General features: G+C 55.3%; 1 protein-coding gene and 1 pseudogene across 6 annotated transcripts in view; both read left to right on the top strand.

Moving 5' to 3' along the window:
* TECPR2 (tectonin beta-propeller repeat containing 2) overlaps positions 1 to 20,456 on the top strand; it is a 100,517-nt gene that overhangs the window by 76,811 nt on the left and 3,250 nt on the right. For 5 of the 6 annotated variants that reach the window (XM_042235524.1, XM_042235526.1, XM_042235527.1 and 2 more), the window contains exons 18-19: positions 19,649 to 19,790; positions 20,097 to 20,246. In XM_042235524.1, coding sequence (XP_042091458.1) covers positions 19,649 to 19,790; positions 20,097 to 20,246 — 292 coding nt within the window. Of the gene's footprint in view, positions 1 to 346; positions 14,067 to 19,648; positions 19,791 to 20,096; positions 20,247 to 20,456 lie in introns of those variants that run through there. The other variant, XM_060401479.1, reaches the window with a different exon arrangement.
* Positions 6,444 to 19,648, top strand: LOC121817136 (zinc finger protein 511-like; annotated as a pseudogene).

Below are 20,456 nucleotides of genomic sequence, written 5' to 3' on the forward strand. Positions count from 1 at the left end.
TCAGAGCTCTTTAGTATATTTGCAAAGCTCTGCAACCATCCCTGCTCTCCAATCTAGAACTTTCTCACCTGGAAAGAAACCCCTGGCCCACCGGTAACCTCTCCCCTTTCCTCTCAGAACCCTCACCCCGCAGCCTGGGCAGCCACCCGTCTCCTTTGCGTTTCTATGCACTTGCCTGGTCTGGATTTTCCTATTTCATGTAAATGGGATCTTGTCATTGGTGGCGTTTTTATCTGCCATCTTTCCCTTAGTGTCATCTTTTCAGGGTTCATCCACACTGTAGCACGAGTCAGTACCTCATTCCTTTAATGACTGAATAGTATTCCATTCCATTCCTTTCTACCAGGGCTTCCTGGTGGCTCAGCTGGTAAAGAAACCGCCTGCAGAGAGGGAGACCTGGGTTCAATGCCTGGGTTGGGAAGATCCCCTAGAGAAGGGAAAGGCTACCCACTCCAGTATTCCGGTCTGGAGCATTCCATGGACTGTAGAGTTCATGTTGGACACAACTGAGCGACTTTCCCTCAGGATTCCATTGTGTGGATTTGCCATGTTTTGTTTACCCATTCGTCAGCTGATGGATGTTTGGGTTCCCACTTTCTGGCTGCTGTGGATAATGCTGCTGTGAACGTTCTTGTAGAAAATTATACGGACTTCTGTTTTCAGTTCTGTTGGGTCTATAACTTTACGTGGAATTGTGGGGTCATATGGTGATTGTATGTTTAATTTTCTCAGGAACTGCCAGACTGTTTTCCACACTGGCTGTACCATTTTACATTCTACCAGCAATGTATGAGGGTTCTGATTTCTCTATACCCTTAATTAAAAACTTTTTTTTGGCCCAGTTTAAAAAGCCTGTCTTAGTGGTTATAAAACAATATTTCATGGTGGTTTTCTTTAAAAAACAGGGTAAAAAGTTCATTGAAACAGGAAAAGCTAATTTTTATATTATGGGGGTTACTGAATGTTCTGATTTGTATTAGAACAGTCCTATAAGAGTGAAAAAGTTGGCTGAAAGCTCAACATTCAGAAAATGAAGATCGTGGCATCCGGTCCCATTACTTCATGGGAAATAGATGGGGAAACAGTGGAAACATGTCAGACTTTATTTTTGGGGGCTCCAAAATCACTGTAGATGGTGACTCTAGCCATGAAATTAAAAGACGCTTACTCCTTAGAAGGAAAGTTATGACCAACCTAGATAGCATATTCAAAAGCAGAGATGTTACTTTGCCAACTAAGGTCCGTCTAGTCAAGGCTATGGTTTTTCCTGTGGTCATGTATGGATGTGAGAGTTGGACTGTGAAGAAGGCTGAGCGCCAAAGAATTGATGCGTTTGAACTGTGATGTTGGAGAAGACTCTTGAGAGTCCCTTGGACTGCAAGGAGATCCAACCAGTCCATTCTGAAGGAGATCAGCCCTGGGATTTCTTTGGAGGGAATGATGCTAAAGCTAAAACTCCAGTACTTGGCCACCTCATGCGAAGAGTTGACTCACTGGAAAAGACCCTGATGCTGGGAGGGATTGGGGGCAGGAGGAGAAGGGGACGACAGAGGATGAGATGGCTGGGTGGCATCACAGACTCGATGCACGTGAGTCTGGGTGAACTCCGGGGGTTGGTGATGGACAGGGAGGCCTGGCATGCTGCGATTCATGGGGTCGCAAAGAGTCGGACACGACTGAGCAACTGAACTGAACTGATACAGAAAGGAAAGCTGATCTGATTCAAATTGGCAGTTTTTGTTATAATTCAATTGAGTTTCTTTTTAATTTAGATGTAACTGATGTGCAGCACTGCATTAGTCTCACAGGCAGTGTATGATTTGATGGTCATGCATATATTGCAAAGTGATCGCGCAGCAAGTCTAGTGCGCCTGTCGCGGTGCAGTCCTCTCTTGCGCTGCGGGCTTCGGGCCTCTCGGCCTTACGGGCCTGCGGTGCAGCGTTGACCGTGGCCACCGTGCTGGCCACTGCAGTCCCATGTCCTCGCTGTTTTGATTTGTGTTTCCTGAAGGGCCGTGAGCATCTTGTGTGCTTATTCATCATTTATGTATCTTATTTGGGGAACTAACATATTCAGGTACTTTGCTCATTTTTTAATTGGGTTATTTGTCTTTTTACTACTGAGCTGTAAGGCTTTTTCATATATTCTGGATGTGTGCGTCTCACGTGTGCATACCCACTTGCTCAGTCCTGTCCCAGACCCTTATGAGAATTATGATTTACAAAGGTTTTCTCCCACTCTCTGGATTGTTGCTTCACTTTCTTTATGGTGTCTTTTAAGGCACACAGAATTGCTTAATTTTGATGAAGGCCATCTTACCTCCATTTTCCTTCAGTTGCTCATACTTTTGGTGTCATCGAGAATGACATGAAACCATAAGCTCCTCTTCTTTCAGCATCTAGATTCTGGAAGAACCTCTAGGGAGCAAAGCTAAAATTGGGGGAATGTAAGCTTTACTTGGAGTGCTATATTGACTGTGGGCTTCCGTGGTAGCTTAGTGGGTAAAGAATCTGCCTGCAACGCAGGAGATCCCGGTTCGATACCTGGGTTGGGACAATCCGCTGGAGAAGGGATAGGCTACCCACGCCACTATTCTTGGGCTTTCCTTTTGGCTCAGTTGGTAAAGAATCTGCCTGCAAGGTGGGAGACCTGGGTTCGATCCCTGGGTTGGGAAAATCCCCTGGAGAAAGGAAAGGCTACCCACTGCAGTGTTCTGGCCCAGAGAATTCCGTGAACTGTATAGTCCGTGGGGTCGCAGAGAGTCAGACACAACTTAGCGACTTTCACTTTAACTAATTTTGACTGTGGGTTGATCAAAGCTTTGCCCAAGAAAATGCCAAAATAGAACAAATTCAAATGAAAGGGCCTCAAAGCTGTGCTCTGAGTAAAGTAGTGACTGCTCAGTGGGCTGTTCAACATTAACTGTTTCAGGCACTTCTGTTGAATGGACCACATTCTCTTATTCAGTAGCTTCCAGTGTGCTGCAGAGGTGCACGTTGAGCTTATAGCTACAGAACTGGTTCCTGTGGGGAAAACCAGGCTTAACGCTTGCCCAGGCCTTTTGCTGCGCTCTTCCACGCTCTGCTGAGGATCAAGGCCTGGGCCGCCTACTGACTTCAGGAGCCGCAGTGGAGCGCCAAGTCCAGGCCGCGTGCCACAGGCTTGGCCGGCAGCCCCCCGGCGGGCCTTTAGGACAAAGCCTGCCTTTAAATTGAATTTCAGATTAACCTTCAAGTTGCAGAAGTTCCTGAGAAGACTAGTCCAGTGGCAGAGTGGGGATGTGGTACGAGGCCTTGTGAAATGGTTTAGAAAGTCGGGATGGTTTGGTTGAATGCAGGTATCAGAATGTGGATGGTGTTTCCGTGTTTTGGTCATAATCGACCTCTTTCTGCTCTGTTTTATTTACTGCTGGGCATGAGCGTCCTGGTCTCCAGGTAGGATGTGTGTGCAGCTAGTCTGTGGAGGCCACAGCAGGCCTCGCAGGGCACAGAGCGGCGAGGCCACAGGCGCCTCCGGGACCAGCAGCAGTTTCCCTGTCTCTGCGTCCTGCGCTCTCCTCTGGGAGCACCTCCCTCCTGCAGTAGCTCTGGGGTGAAGTTTTAACCAAGTACTCAAAACAAATGACTCAGTTTGCAGACTTGCTAACATTTGGAAGGATTTGGAAAAAATATTTATAGTTGTGTTTCGCATCGTTTCTTCGGAGCTTGCTGCTTTGGTGGGAGCGTTTTCTGTCCGCACTAGCGGTGCCTCTAAAGCAGCACGGCTGACGGTGTGACTTCACAGCACCGTGGGCACCGTGGGCACCGTGAGCCCTGCCGCCTGCACTGCCCACCACTGCCTTCAGAGGGGCTTCCCTGCCCTCCTGTGCTCCCCGCCTCACCTCTGGACAGTCCCTGCTCCTCCTCGACATGCCCGGTGTCCAGGCCTCCCAAGGTGGGTGGCTCCAGCCGGCCTCCGGGGTCATTCACTTGGCGTGGATTACAGCTTTGTCTGGAAAAGAGAGAGACCAGCAAAATCAAGACTCGTGTGACTGGCAAATGGTGAAAACTTATTTTAAATTCAACTACTGTAGGTATTTTTAGCTAAATGAACAACAACTAAAAAAAAACAAACACACAAGCGTGGTAACAGGTAATCCCATGAGAATGTCACGCTCACAGGTGGTGTCGGTGGGGACGTAAGTTGATGCTACTTTACACAACCAGATCTCAGAGAAGTTCACAGCTCTGGGCAGTAAGGCTTGCTTCAGAGAGGTGTTAGAGTGAGAGGGGACCCTGCCCGGCTGGGACCTCACAGGGAAAGCGGTCCTCACCCTCTCTACTACCAGCCAGGGCGCGTGGGCATCCCTGGATGCAGCTCCACCACCACCAGCCCCCCGCATGGCTGGCGGAGGTCACTCAGGCGGGGACGAGATGGCAGAAGGAGGTGGCACCCACACCCCAAAGCCAAGCGCTGCAGGTCCAACGCTTTCCCAGGACCTGGAAAAACCAGGTCCTGGTTTTCCCCACAGGAACCAGTTCTGTAGCTACAAGCTCAACGTGCACCTCTGCAGTGCTTCTTCCGAGAGTCTTGGGGTATTCTGAAGACTCATGTTCCCTCGTAACATCAAAGTACAAGGCCTTGGGGTAATTAAACCAGATTCCTCTCACTGCATCTGTGGCACCGTGGGCTAAATCCCTCCACACAGCCCAGTGAGCGACATCACACAGGAACACCGCACAGCGTCCTGGGATGGGGAGCTGGGAGCTCCGCATGCCAGGCTTGGGACACAGTCGCATCTGACAGTCCCTGGTTTTTCAATATTTTATTTCTTTGTTTATTCATTCATCTATTCGTTTATTCGTCTGCACGGGGTCTTCACTGCAGCACATGGGATCTCTGATCTCCACTGCAGCATGTGGGATCTTTAGTTGTGGCCCTCTCTTAGTTGCTGCATGTGGGATCTAGCTCCCTGACCAGGGATGGAACCCTGGCCCCTTGCAAAGTCTTAGCCATGGACCGCCAGAGAAGTCCCCCTGGTTTTTAATAAGAGAAAGAGAAGGGCTTCCCTTGTGGCTCAGTGGTTAAGAATCCGCCTGCCAGTGGGGCACAGCCAAAAAAAAAAAAAAAACTTGTATCAAACAGTGAAAATGTTTAAATGGATGCAGAACGGTGCACTGAGCTGTGCTGGGGGGGCAGTGAGGAGGGAGGCCGCCTCGGAGGGAGGGAAGTGATAAGAGACCACAGGCAGAGCGGGGATAGGCCAGGGTCCCAGCCAGGAAGGAAACCCAGGTCACTGAGGGTTGCCAGCTGTGGCTTCTGTGGATAAAATCGGCCTTGAACTCGCAGAGCCAGGGTGCATTCTGGTCAGCAGCAAGAAATTGGTCTGGCCAGTGTTTCTGAGCAGGGAAAGGCGCTGCTTCGTGGTGTGTTGGGTAGGGTGGTTTGTTGCTAGGGACAGTTTGTAGCTGGGCACTGTCCGAGCCTGTTGAGACATCAGTTTTTTGTTCTTCTCAGCGCTGAGTCCTGAATCTTGCCCAGCGAGGTGCTCTGCAGAGGAGGACGCAGGAGAAACATGGGGCTCCCCAGGAGCCTGGCCAGGGCCTAGGTTCCAGGGAACTTGACTGTTGGCCTGGAGAGTCCTCAGTGGACTCCAGGGGCAGCCAGCATCCTGGGTGGCCGGTACAATGGCTCTGGGTGAGGACGTCCTGCGGAGCCGCCAGACTCTTCAGCCCGGTCCCCTGGATCTGGAATGCACATCTGTGAGATCACTGCACTGGGGGGAGGGGCGTGGCGACCCAGACCCCAAATGTCTGGGCACATAAGCCCGTCTGTGCTGGGGCCCAGGCTTCTCCCGGTGACGAGGCCGGCCGCCCCCGTGTGCCCCTGCCAGCTCTGTGGCTGACCTGCCAGGGCTCACCCAGGCAGCGCGGTGTGTGTGTACAAACCGTGGGACGCCACCCCAGCTGTCTGTCCGCAGGTGCCTGGGACAGGCGCGCGGGAGGGTGTGGCGGGCGGCCTTTCCTCAGCCACAGGGGGCAGTGCTGCGGGCGCACCGGCAAGGACAGCTCACCAGTCGGCTGGGTCTACCCAGTGGGCCACAGGTGCCTCATGTCCCCTCCATGGTCCCCACTCGAGAACAACTGCCTCTTAGCTTTGTCTCCCTAAGTAGCTTGGTAGGAATCTGTGTGTCTCCATCCTTCTAGCTTTGGGGGTCTTCATTTGACTCCTGCTGGAAGTAGGAGCTGCCCCTCCCCCTAGCCGTCCACCCTGCCTCCCACCTACCTCCTCCCAGCGCTGCGGTGGTGCGATGGGGCACACACCCTTCAGAGCTGAGCTGGCAGAGAGCTGCGCCTCACTGTCTTATCTGCGTGACTCTGTTTTTCTTGGGCTTGAGCATTGTCTTATTTATCCATCTGGTTTTCTATATGGTTTACGTATTCAGCCTCAACGTCTCCCCGCCAGCTGAGTCCATTTCCCCTCCATACGCCCAGACACATCGGTTCCATCCCCTTCTTGGAGTTTTCTCCCTGGACACGCTGGCCAGCTGCAGTCTGGCCTGCTGCTCTGTCCTCCTGGGGTCACCCTTTGTCTTGCTGGTGTGTGGGAATCTCTTCTCTCCTGGATCCTGTGTCTTCCTCTGCCTGTCACTGCTGTGGTGGAGTTTCTCCTCTGGTCAGTTCCTGAGAAGGGTTTGTGGAGGTAACTTTTGGAGACATTACATGTCTGAAAGTCTTTGCTCACGTTTGTCCTTGACCTTGTCTTGAGTTGAGCAATCTAGGTTGGAAATCATTTTCCTTTAGAATCTGTAGGTTTTCTTCCATCATCTCCTGGCGTCCAGTATTCCTGTCGAGATGTCTGAAGCCATTCTGATACTTGATCCTTGCTATCTGACCTGCGTTTTCTCCCAGGAGGTTTGTACGATCTCCTTGTTCCCTGTGTCCTGGGAGCCGAGAGTGGTATGTGCCTGGGGGAGAGTCTGTTTTAGTCTTTGTGCCAGGAAGCCTTCCAGCCTGGCGCTCATGGCCTTTGTTCTGGGGTATGTCCGGTGCTCATGCTGGCTTGTGCTGGCATCTCCTCCAGGCCTCTGCCCGACCCCCCCCAACCCCATTCCCCCACCCTGCAGATGCTCTTCCTGGGCCTCTTGCTGTTGCGCCAGGGCGCTGCTTCTCTTACCTTTTCTCTCCTGTTTTCTTTCTCTTACACTTTTATCCCGTCTTCTTCATCCTGCAGTCCCTCTACGGGGTGCTGTCTGAGCCTGTTGAGACATCAGTTTCTTGTTCTTCTCGGCGCTGAGTCCCAAGCCTTGCCCTGTGAGCCTCTCCACAGGGGAGGACACAGGAGGAGCATCAGCTGCCCGAGGAGCCTGGCGAGGGCCTCTGGCTCAGGCTCCAGGGAACTCGCCTGTCGGCCTGGGGAGTTTGCGGCGGACTCCAGGCATTATGCCTGTTAAAATATGTATGTATATAATATACGTATGTAAATGTTAAAATATGTTTGTATATACTTTTTTCCTCCACACTCTGTGTGACTTGTGGGATCTTAGTTCCCCAACGAGGGGTTAAACCAGGCCCTTGGCAGTGAAAGCACTGACTCTTAACCCCTGGGCCACCGGAAAATTCCCTCCGTGATTATATTTTAATTTCTGGACACTCCTGTTGCTGTTTCACAGTTGTTGAGTCTTCTCTTGCCCTCAAGGATGTTTTTTCCTTTCTTTGATTTTGCTGGGTCTTGATTGCGGAGAAGGCAATGGCACCCTACTCTAGCACTCTTGCCTGGAAAATCCAATGGATGGAGGAGCCTGGTAGGCTGCAGTCCATGGGGTCGCTAAGAGTCGGGCACGACTGAGCGACTTCACTTTTGCTTTTCACTTTCATGCATTGGAGAAGGAAATGGCAACCCGCTCCAGTGTTCTTGCCTGGAGAATCCCAGGGACGGGGGAGCCTAGTAGGCTGCCGTCTGTGGGGTCGCACAGAGTCAGACACGACTGAAGTGACTCAGCAGCAGCAGCAGGTCTTTGTTGGGGCTTTCCAGGTGGTGCCACTGGTAAAGAACCCACCTGCCAATGCAGATAAGAGATAAGATTCCCTGGAGGAGGACATGGCAGCCCACTCCAGTATTCTTGCCTGGAGAACCCCATGGACAGAGGAGCCTGGCGGGCTACAGTCTGTGGGGACTCACAGAGTCAGACAGGACTGAAGTGACTGAGCACAGCACAGACCTTTATTGCTGTCCTAGGGCTTTCTCTCGTTGGGGTGAGTGGGGGCTACCCTGTAGTCGTGGCGCACAGGCTTCTGATTTCGGGGGCTTCTCTTGTTGCAGAGTACGGAGCCCTCGAGTGTGGGCTCCGTACTCGCGGCTCCTGGGCTTAGTGGTTCCACAGCACATGGGATCTTCCAAGACCAGGAATTGAACCCGTGTCCCCTGCATTGACAGGTGGACTCTGATCCACTGTGCCACCAGGGAGGCCCTCCAAGGCTGTTTTGAAGTTTCCTCCCGGGCTGAGACCCCATGTCCCCGAGGTGCTTCCTGTCTCTCCTGTGGCCTCTCCACACAGAGCTTTCCTTAGACAGTGGTGGTCTTGTGCACTGGGTGGGTGGGGGGTGAGCGTGCGTGAGGCTTGCTGACAGTGGTCTCTCCGTGGTGGTCAGGCCGTGTGGTTTGCTGGGGGGAGAGGGGCTTCGCTCGGCTCCTGAGCCCTGTCGTGCTCGTCCACTGCCTCCCAGCCCCGTGCGCGGTGTGGCCAAGCTCTGCTCACGTCGTCACCCCTGGGCTCCCCACACTCCTGTGAGAGGGGAGGACAGGGGGATCACTGCCCGGGAGGCTCTGGGCGTCTTCGGCAGCTGGCACCCACGCCCCGCACTAAACACCAGGGCGTCGCATGCCCTGGAGAGCCCCCCACTGGCCGAGTCGGGGCCCCTCCGAGGACGCGCCCCTCCTGCGCCCCTTCTCCGGCTCTCCTGAGCACCCCTGGGCAGGGTCAAGGTGTCAGGGGCCCGTGTCACACACGTGGTCGTCTGATGCCCTCGGTGGTGCTGCCTGCGAGGGCGGGGATAAGACCTCCACAAATGGAGGCTCACGCCGTTGGCCAGCACAGCTCCATTTTGAGGAAAAACACTTTTTGACAACTGCCTTTATATCCCACCCCACCCCGCCGTGGCTCCATTTGAACACCTGCTGTTTTGAGCTTCTATCTCCTCAGACCCCGTCCTCCCTGGGCGGGGGGCGGGGGTTGGCCCTGCCCTCTCTCCTCTCACTGGGGGGCTGTGACTCCCGGCCAGACCCCCCGGCCTTCCAGCCGTCCCCTCACCACCTCTCAACTTGTCGACCCAGAGGCTGAAACAAATGCCTAGGGGCCCTGTCCCAGCCTACAGGTGTGTGCGAGTGCCCCCCAGGGGGCTCTCCCGGCCTTCTCCCGGCGAGCAGGCCCCCAGCACTGGGCACTCAGCTCCGCTGCTGACTGTGAGAAGCCCTTGGAGCACCTGGGCCAGCGCCCCGGGGTCAAGTCTCCACGGACTCCGAGCACAGCAGCGCCGGCGCCCTCGCTGACCCGGCACGCGGCCTGCAGTCCGCTCCCCAGCACGGTCGCCCCCGCCAGCCCGGCTCAAGAGACACAGAAAGTGACCTCTGCCCAGGAAACCTGTTTCTGAGTGTTTTCCTTGGCACATCCCCCAGCAGCTGGCAGCTGCTGTGTCTTACTGGATTCCGAGGTCGTGCCGGGACAGGAGTCACCCGTCACCCTCTGGCTTTGCCGTCAGCAGCAAGAGGAAGAAAGAAGCCGGAAACTTTGCTCCAGTCCAGAGCCTGAGTCTGGTGGCCTCGCCCAACTGGGTCAGCAGTTCCAGCAGCACGGCTCACCCTCCAGAGAAAATCCTGGACTTCAGCCAGACTCTTTTAACACTGACAGCAGAGTGGCTCCCACACAACTGCCCTGGGGGCGAAGGCAGCATGCCGAGCGGGGTCTGCAGGCCTCGGGTGGAAGACACCCCCAGGCTGCCCCGCAGGCCCCAGGGCAGCCGGAACCACCATGCCCCAGCCCCGGAGCACGAGCACCTAACAGGGGAGCCCCGCGGGCCATCTGCCCTCTGCCAGCTGAGGACACAGAGCCCAGGAGGGGAGGGCGGGTCTGCCCCAGGCAGCACGCTGAGAGCCCACTGGCCCTGTATGTAGATACGGGCTGTTCACCCCAGTGTCCACTGTTCAGGCTCCTGTGAAATGAGTAGACGAGAGGCGGCACGGGATCCGCTCCAGGGAAGCGACGGAAGAACTGAAGTGACCAGACAGAACTCAGGAAGCGCGGCAGCCTGGGGCCACGTGCCCAGGGGCTGAATGTGCCAGAGGCTTGGCGGCTGGGGCTTCCCGCCGCTGCCTTGCGGTGCTCAATCCAGACCCTGCATCCTCAGGAAAGGCAGGGTCTACCACATCTCCCAGATGTTAGGTGGGCTCGAGGTTCATTCGGACTGAGGTTGGGGGAGCGTGCAGGGGAAGGAAAGCATGACTGGCCGCCGTGCGGGGTCAGGTTTCTCTTCAGAAGTGTCTTTCTCAGTGGGGTCTGCGTGCCCAGCAAGCTCCCCGGTTCACTTCGGTGTCCCCGAAATGTTCCTTCGTGTGAACTTTATCCAGGTCACATGAAGCCCTTACTGGAGTGATTTGTCTAGGTAAGCACTTAACTCTGGCTGCAGAATTTTTGACTTTTTTCTTTACGCTTGGATTTATTCACATTCCTGGGCTTCCCAGGTGGCGCTAGTGGTAAAGAACCCACCTGCCAGTGCAGGAGATGTAAGAGACACAGGGTCGCTCCCTGGGTCAGGAAGACCCCCCGAAGGCGGGCATGGCCACCCGCTCCAGTATTCTTGCCTGGAGAGTCCCATGGACGGAGGAGCTGGTGCTACAGCCCATGGGGTGGTGAAGAGTCGGATACGACTGAAGCGGCGAAGCGCGCACGCGCACTCACATTCTGGCCGAGGGAAGCGTGTGTATGCACACGTGTGTGTTCATTCCTTGGGAAAAAGGCCCGTCTGCCGGAAGTTTGGAGCCCTCTGGTCTGAGCCCTGGACATCTCATTTCTAGCCTCAGCTCGGGCCATGGGCAGGACCCTCACTTCTCAGCCTGAGTTTTTGTCCATTTTCTCACCCAGTACGTAAGGGAGTTGGGCTTAACCGGTCTCCTAGGGCCCTTCCAGCCCCAAACTGGTTTTGGCAAGCCCTTGGCTCAGACCAGCCAGAGTGTTCTAGAGAGGAGGTGCTGACTCACCCTCCTCCCGGGGGTTCCGAGCCTTCTGTGCCTCAGACGCCAGTTACGTGCGGGATTCTTGAGCAGAGGCTCTGTGCCACCAGCCATATGTGGAGCTCTGAGGGCTGTGAAAATGAAAAAGCATGATGCGTTGAGTCCACCCAGCCTTGAGGGGAGTGAGCCTGGGGTGGGCCTGGACGGGTCCCCTTGCGCTGGTGGAGGGGGCAGCGGCTCCTTCATGCGGCCTGTTTGCTTGGCACCAGAGCCACAGGGCCTGGCCAGCCGTGGGGCCGGAAGGTGCTGCTGCTCGAGGAGCGCACAGGGGCAGGGGTGACCTGCAGATGGCAGGGGCCTCAGCCTGTGGTGCCAGCCAGTCGCACAGCCGCGTGGGCTGGAGGCCGGCTCGGAGGCCCCCGAGGCCGTCAGGCCGCACCACCAGGCCCCGAGCTGGCAGTCTCGTGAAACAGGGTAGAAAGCCAGCGCTGATGAAGACGGCAGAGCGAAGGGTGGGGGACCTGTGGGTGAGCCCTCTCTCTGCCTCGGTGCCACCAGCGGAGAGCCAGGCGACCAGGGCCGTCGGCGCCCTCTGCGTTGTCTTTAGTCACCATTTCCCCTGTGAGGGCGTGGTCTGTTTTTGTTTTTAAACTCTCATTGGAGTGTAGCTGATTTATTACAGTGTTGTGTTAGCTTCAGCTGTACAGCAAAGTGAATCAGTTACACATATATGCACTTTTGTGTTTTTTTAGATTCTTTTCCCAAATAGGCCATTACAGAGCATCGAGCTGAGTTCTTGTGCTCAACAGCAGGAAATTCTTATTAGTTACCTATTTTATATATAGCAGTGTGTGTGGGTCAATCCCAGTTTCCCATATATCCCTCCCTACCTACGCCCTTGGCAACTGTAAATTTGTTTCCTGCATCTGTGGCCATACTTCTGTTTTGTAACTAAGTTCATCTGTACCCCCTTTTTTAGGTCCCACGCATCAGCAGTACAATAGGAAATTTGTCTTTCTCTGTCTGACTCCCTTCACTCACTCTAGGTCCATTCACATTGCTACAGAAGGCATTATTTTGTCCTTTTTTATGGCTGAGTAATATCCCATTGTGTACATGGAGCGCATTTTCTTGATCCATTCCTTCGTCGGTGGACAGCTGGGTTGCGTCTGTCCTGGCTGTCGGAAACAGCGCCGCAGTGAACTTTGGCGTGCACGCATCCTTCTGAATTATGGTTTTCTCCAGGTATATGCCTAGGAGTGGGATTGCTGGGTCATATTGTAGCTCCAGTTTTAGTGTTTTTTTTAAGGAACCTCCACACTGTTCTCCACGGTGCCTACACCAATTTACATTCCCACTAACAGTGTGGGAGGGTTCCTTTCTCTCCACACTCTTCCAGCATTTATTGTTTGTAGGTTTTTTGATGATAGCCATTCTGACAGGTATGACATGGTACCTCACAGTAGTTTTGATTTGCATTTCTCTCATAATTAGTGGTGTTGGGTATCTTTTCACTTGCTTTTTGGCTGTCTGTATATCTTCAGAATGTGTGGTCTTACAGCTACCTTAGCAATCGTCCAAATTCTTGGGACATCTACTAAATGAGAAGCTCGGAGTCACGTTGACAAGTACTGTATGTAACTGGATGCCAGGGAACACAGAACCCGTCACGCTTCTAGTACATGTTATCGAGGCTCAGAAGTACTTTCTCTGCACTTGGGAATTACTATGGATCCCCTCAGCTGAGAGCAGTCACCCCGGGCCCCAAGCCGGGGCCCAAGGCGGCAGGGCCTTTGGAGTCCTGGTTTGGGAACAGTCTTTCGCTGAGAACTTCACCCCTTAACCTCAGACACCCCTTAACATTGTGTCTAGTCAGGATCTCAGTGTATAAAATAAATTCTAGGAAAGAGTAATGGCTTGTCCTGTAACACTGATGACTCGGAGCAAATAAAATGTGTTACTTGTTGGTAAAGATTAGTGACGAGTGTTTATCTTTTGAGAACATGGGACAGCAGCTTGAGGTGCTGATGGGCCTGAGCAGCCCCTTTGATTTGTAAACATCAGAGCGTGTTGGTGGCTGTAATCTGGGTGCTTCCAGAAAGCAGGTGTGGCCCCTCCCCATCACCCGCCCTGCAGCTGCTCTTTAAAGGGGACTTAAAACTAAGGAGCAGGCGCACACCCACACACACGCACACACACACACGCAGTCTGTCCCAGCCTTTGGAAGCACACCAAGATACATGTTTTTTTTGTTGTTGTTTTTTGTGTGTGTGTTTTTAGCATTTCCAAAAGATTTTTAAATCTTAAATTCCTTATTTACCCCATTTTATAAAACAGCATCCTTCTTTTCTCTTTTTTCATTTTTGTGGTTTTGAATATGAATAAACCAAGATTCAAGGCTGCCTGTTGCTTTTCCTCATTGAAGTGTTTATTGCAGCGACTGCAGACTCACAGGCTCTGTAAGAAGCCAGAGACCCTGCGCACCTTTGCCCAGTCTCCCCCAGTTGGCGACTTTCTGCATAACGGTAGCACATGGTTACAACTGAGCCCTGTCTGCTTTTTATTTTTTTTTAATTGTGGTAAAATACACGTATGTAAGACTCACCATCTGTGACATCTGGCCCGTTCACAGCGGTGTGTAATCTCTGTCACTACATGTTACCGGGACAGCTTCGTCGTCCCAGAAGGATGCCCTGTGCCCGGTGAAGTCCTCCTGCCCCCCAGCCCCTGACAAGCACGCATGTGCCTCTCTTCGTGTGGATTTCCCTCTTCTGGATGTTTCTGTAAGAGGAGTCACGCAACACGTGGCCTTCGCGATCGGCTTCTTGCGCCGACCATCCTGTTCTCGAGGCTCATCCGTGCCGTATCGGTGTCAGCGCCTCCTTCGTCTCTGTTGCTCAAGGCCCTCCATCGTGTGGCTGAGGCCAGACTCTGCCCCCTGCTCATCAGTGGGCGGACGTTCGGGTTGTCTCCACTTCGGGGCTATTGTGAAGAACATTGCCCTGAACACTGGTGTAGCTCTGTTTGAACATCTGCTCCGGTTCTCGAGGTGTGTGTCTAGGAGTGGGATTTCTGCGTCCCGTGGGAATTCTGTGTTTAACCTTTGGAGGAACTGCCAAAGTGCCTTCCACAGCAGCTGCGCCGTTTTACCTCCCCAGCGACATATATGAGGGTTTGTGTTTCCCCGTATCCTTACTAACACTTTTTTAGCCATCCTACTGAGTGTGACGTGAAGCCTCGTTGGGTCTCACTTACACGCACCTCGTGGCCGATGACCTTCAGCCCCTTGTCACATCTCTGTTGGCTGTCTGTACATCTTTGAGGAAAAGTCCACTCACGCCCTTTGCCCTTTTAAAAATTCAGCTATTTGCCTTTTTGTTGTTGGGTTTTATTTTTCTTGTTGAATTTTAAGAGTTCTTTATTCTGGATACTAGATCCTTATAAGGAGAAATTTCTCCTGCTGGTTTTTTTACTTTCTTTATGGTGTTCTTTGATGTACATAAATTTTTAAGTTGGATAAAGTTCAGTTTATCTTTTTTGTTATTGGTGCCTATCTAAGAAACCATTATGAGATTTAGCCCTTACGATTATTTTTGATCCATTTCAGGTTATTTTTATACACGGTATGAAGTAAGGATCCAACCTGATTCTTTTATGTGTTTGCTGTCCAGTTGTCCCAGCACCATTTGTTGAAGACTGCTCTTTTTATTGAATAATCTTGGCAACCTTGTCAAAAATAACTTGACTATAATGGATTTGTTTCTGAATTCTCAATACCGTTCCATTGATTTACATGTCTTGTCTTATGTCAGTATCACACTGTTTAATCACCGTGGTTTTATAATAGTTTTGAAATTCCAAGCGTATTCTTTTTTAATATTTAATTTTATTTGTTTGGCTGTATCGGGTCTTCATTGCATCACACAGGATCTTGCATTGAGGCACACAGACTCTAGGCGCTGCCTGCGGGCTCAGTAGCTCTGGCACACAGGCGTAGTTGCTCCACACCATGTGGGATCCTAGTTCCCCAACCAGGATCGAATCTCTGTCCCCTGCAGTGCTAGGCAGATTCTTGCCTGGACTACCAGGGAAATCCCCAACTGTGTTCTTCTCCGAGATTGTTTTGGCTGTTCAGGGTTCCTTGCAATTCCATGTGAATTTTAGGATCAGCTTTTCCTTTCTCTGAGAACCCTAGTTGGGGTTTTTGATAGGGATAGCGTTGAGACGTGTAGATGGCTTTGAGTAGTATTGCCTTGCCTGCTTCTGCACCATAGAGCAGAGTGGTGTTTTACAGAAGGCTACAGCCCACATCACCTGGAGAGCTGGTATGAAAGGTCCCTTTTGGGCTCCAGCCCCAAAGTCTGATGTGGAAGGTCTGACCCCGGGCCCACAAGGGTGCCGGTTTCACACGAGTCCTGGGGACTTCCGAGCTTTGAGAACCACTGTGTTCTTACTCATCTTCCTCGGGAGGGTCTCGGGTTCAGCAGGAGTGAGTCCCAGTTTGAGATGGCCATCTCTTGAGAGAAAAGTCTTCCCAGCCATCTCCTGTTCAGCCCCTCTTGGCATTCTGGCCCTGTTTGACTGCGGGAGTTAGGTCATTGGAACTTGTTCCAGTGACTTTTGTGAAGCAACCTCTGCTGGGCCATGTTCAGGAGCTTTCAGGGCAGGTGGCAGAGGGTGGGTGTGCTTCATGGGCTCTCCCTGGGCAGGTGTCTGTCTTCCCGCTGCTGCCTCCAGCTTAACCCCTCTTCTCCTGGAGGCCAGGGCGGTGTGCCCGTCAGACCTGTGCTGAGTCCTCAATTCAGCTGGAGGCTGTCTTATTCACTGCGTCTTGTTTCTTGCCATCTGCCCTTGGGTATGTTTCCAAACCTGTCTGTCTGAACACCTCCAATCTCAGAGCCCTGGAGAGGCTGTCCACGTTCTGGTTCTCAACAGGCCGCTCACACCAGCCACCCAGAGAGCCGGCCTTTGAGATGCCTCACTGGGCATTCTGGCTGTGGTGTGCAGGTGGGATGGGGGGTGTTCGTTGAAGACACTTTTGTTATTCAGTTGTTAAGCCATGTCCGACTCTTGGCAACCCCATGGACTGCAGCACACCAGGCTTCCCTGTCCATCACCATCTCCTGGAGCTTGCTCAAACCCATGTCCATCGAGTTGGTGATGCCATCCAGCCATCTGTCGTCCCCTTCTCCTGCCTTCAAGTCTTTCCCAGCATCAGGGTCTTTTCCAATGAGTCAACCAAAGTATCGGAGCTTCAGCTTCAGCACCAGTCCTTCCAATGAATATTCAGGGTTGATTTCCTTTAGGATTGACTGGTTGGATCTCCTTGCTGTCCAAGGGACTCTCAAGAGTTTTCTCCAGCCCTGCCCTGGCCAGTGTGCAGACGGTGGCACGCAGGGCGATACAGGTGCTGCCTGCCCGCCTGGCGGGGGCACCTGGGATGGCCGAGCCATTGCCCGTGCGGTGGGACCGCTGCCGGGAGCACGCGCTCTTCGAGCACAGAGACGTGCGGAGGCCACTCTGCCTCCAGGGTGTTCACGCGGGTGGCTGGGGAGCCTGAGAGGCCCCGAGTGCTGAGTCCATCTGCCAGGTGGCCAGCTGCTGCCGGGCGCCGGGCGCCCTGGAAGACTGTGAGCACCACCACCACGCTCTGCACGGACACGTCTGCTCCTTCTGCAGGCGGGCCTTCCCCTCCGGTCACCTGCTGGACCCCCACGTCCTGGAGTGGCACAACCCGCCGCTCCAGATCCTGGCTGAGCACAGGGCATGTCCCAGTGCCGGGTAGAGGGCTGCACGGAGGCGCTCGGGACAGCAGGGACCAGGAGGAGCACCTGGTGACGCGTCCCCTCACCCTGCAGACCCCCGCTCTGATAGGGAAAGCAGAGGCCCAGCCCGCGGGTGTCCACAGAAGCCATGGGGGAGGACTGGGCGCCTCGGAAGGAGACACGTGAGAGTCTGCTCTGAGCACGCAGAGGCCCATCCAGAACCTCCGAGAGAGGCGGGCCTACGGCCTCAGGATGCCATCACCATCTGTCCCGGTCAGGGTGCTGCAGGAGGATTGAAGGTGCCGGGAAGAGAAACAGGCAGCAGCGATGGCGGGGGCGCTGCCGGGCTCCTCCTCTCGGCCCGCGGGCGCCCGGGACCCGCCCACCGCCCTCCTCGTGCTGGGCCCCGTGATCGACCAACTGACAGAGGCCAGAGGCCATGGGGGAAGCCGTGGGGGACCCGCGTGTTCTGGGACGGGACCCCTGTGTGGTGACCGGGGTGCAGGGAGCAGCCGCCACCCCCACTACGTCCTTAGACACATGGAGTAAATTATTTTCCCCAAGTGTTGTAAATGGCTTGCGACACCTGGAGTAATGGTTTTCATTTAAGTAGGGAAAAAAGTCTTCTCCAGCACCACAGTTCGAAAGCATCAGTTCTCCAGCACTCAGCTGCCTTTATGGTCCAACTCTCACATCCATACATGACTGCTGGGAAAACCATAGCTTTGACTAGACAGATGTTTGTCGGCAAAGTGATGTCTCTGCTTTTTAATACGCTGTCTTTAATAGGAGAATGAAGAGGCAGGAAGGGAGCTTGGTGGGGAGGCACTTGAGCAGGGTGGGCTCCAGCTGACCCTGTGGGCAAGGGGCAGGCTGGGAAGGAGACAGGGGCATGCTGCTGAGGACTGTCTGCCTGGCTCTCCAGGTGGCAGGGGCCTGGTCCCACACCTGTGCTGTGGGCCCACAGTGCCCTGGGAAGGCTGCTGACAGGCAGCGGGGCAGGGGCCAAGAGGTTCTGAGTTAGCTCAGAGCCGTCCAGGGGGTTGGGGAGCCCGAGGGCGGAGAGCAGAGGGGCTGGAGGGGTGGGGGTGGTCCCCCTCCTCCCTCCTCCCCGCCCTCCCCCTGTGTCTGCACCAGCCCTTGCCGCCTCCCTTTCCTGGTCCCCTCACCCCAGCACAGCCTTGCCGTCTGTCTCTCCATGTTCCGCTCATCCACAGCACATGGCTCTGAAAGCCCGCGGCTTCTGCCGCAGTTGACAGCTGTCGCCTCTCGGGAGCCTGGGTCCGGGGCGTGGGCAGAGTCCAGCGTGGGCGTCTCCTCCCTGCCTCACTGCAGTGGGGCTTCGGGGGCAAGCGTTCTCTCCCTCCTCGGGATGTCCACACCGCAGACTTCACACCCCTCCAGACCAGGCTCTGCCCTGCCTCCTCGACGCTGACGTCACATTCTTTTGGTCCAAGAAGTGACAGTGGGGGTTCCAGGGCTGGGCACAGACCCCTGTCTCAGTGGGGCCGAGGAACTCACGGCCCCACCTGACACGGGAAAGCAGAGGCCCTTTTACTGGTGACATTCTCAACTGAGCCGGTTTAGGGTGCGTCTCAGCTCCCAGCCCCGGAGCTCTGATCGCACCTCACGGACAGGGTGCTGCGGGCTGTGGTCGGCTCATGCCCACACCGGCCGGCTCCGGGTCCTGGGGGTGTCAGCGGGCCTGGTACTCGGAGCGCCATGAGGACGCAGCCCCGCTGTCTCTGCTCAGGCCTCTGCAGCGTGAGCGTCCCCGCCCCGAGCCCTCTGTGGGACGGGGTGTCTGCCCACCGCGTCTGCCAGCTCGTGTCCTGCGATGCTCTCGGCAGCTCCACACGGCTGGCCCAGTCCCACTGGCCTGACAAGCAGCAGAAGAGAGGGGCTTGGGGTGCGAATGAGGAGGTCCATCTCCCAGACCCCGCCTCAGCCTCCTCCCCAGACCACCGCCCCCTTAGATTGAGCTCATGGACAGGGTCACCTGCCCCCTGCCCAGGGGCCCTCTGTCCCAACACACTCGACAGCAAGTGCGTTTTCCGGTGACTTTTATCTAAGATTAAGCTTTCATTTTGACGTCTTTAAACCAACAGGAAACGTAGAGGCGATGGACTTCCCTGCTGACCCGGTGGTTAAGACTCCGTGCTTCCACTGTAGGGGCTGCGGGTTCGCTCCCAGGTCAGGGAAGTTCCATATGCAGCACAGTGCAGCCAAAAAAAATAAAGCAAACTCAGGGGCAGGTACTGTGAACTCTGACAACTCACCCAGAGTCATGCCTGCACGGGGCCATGTGTGTGCTCTCCAGGCGTGATGCTGTGAGTGCCCTCAGAGGCCAGACCCCCACCACCTCCCTCCCCGGTGGCCCCCGCCGTCTGTCCCCGCCTGCACGCAGCACACCCCCCTCCCCAGCCCTGGACCCAATACGTCTTCTCCTGGCACCCCCCCTTCGCATCACCCAGCCCACCACTGGGCCCGGGACAGGCGGCCACTGGAGAGCCAGGCTTTGTGTTTGGGAGGGTGTCCCTTGGTCTGGGTCTGCTGGGTGCCTCTGTCCCCACAGGGCTGCCCCTGTGCCCGCTGCTCCCGCCGCGGCAGGCTGCCGTGGGCTGGGGAAGGACTGCCCCCTGCAATCACATGCCCCCATCTCCTTCCCTACTTCCAGCCTGCCGGGGTCACCTTGGTCAGCGTCCACTGCAGCCCTGACGACCAGACGCTGTGGGCCCTGGACAGCAGGTGGAACGTGCATGTCCGAGCTGGGATCACCGAGGAGATGCCAGTGGGGACTGACTGGGAGCACGTGCCAGGTAGAGGCGGCGGACACATGGGGCTCGTCAGACCACCGACAGCAGGCTTCTGCCCCGTCGCCCCAGGGTGGGGTCCCCACCAGCAGAGCGCCAGCTCCCGGTCCCTGGGGTTCCTCGTGAGACAGCCATTCCTGGACCCCGGGGGCCTCTGGTCCGAGGCTCGCGGCCATGCCTGCCCAGGCAACAGGGCGTCCTCTCCTGGGTCTCCCACCCTGTGCCCAGGGGAGAGCAGGCTCTCGGGGAGGGTCGGCCCATCCCTGCTGCACCCCGGGTCTGAGGACAGACACACGCCCCATTTGCCTGCAGGGCTGCAGGCCTGCCAGCTGGCCCTGAGCACCAGGACCGTGTGGGCCCGGTGCCCCAACGGGGACCTCGCCCGCCGGTACGGCGTCACCGACAAGAACCCTGCTGGGGACTACTGGAAGAAGATCCCTGGGAACGTGACGTGTGTCACAGGCAGGTGCTGGGCGCCAGGGTGCCGGGGGTGGTGCAGGGGGGCTGCTCCCACTAGGCTGGCTCTCCCAAACGAGACCCATCCCAGCGGCACGCCTGGCAGACGCCCGGCACCCGGACTCTGCCAGGGTCGTCTCCCAGGAAGAGGACGGGCCGCAGGCCCACCCGCTGGAGGCCGAGGCGGCCACGGCGCAGGTTGAGGGGTGCCCGGGG

This window comes from Ovis aries, chromosome 18 (assembly GCF_016772045.2).
Source record: "Ovis aries strain OAR_USU_Benz2616 breed Rambouillet chromosome 18, ARS-UI_Ramb_v3.0, whole genome shotgun sequence".
Classification (NCBI taxonomy): Eukaryota; Metazoa; Chordata; class Mammalia; order Artiodactyla; family Bovidae; genus Ovis; species Ovis aries.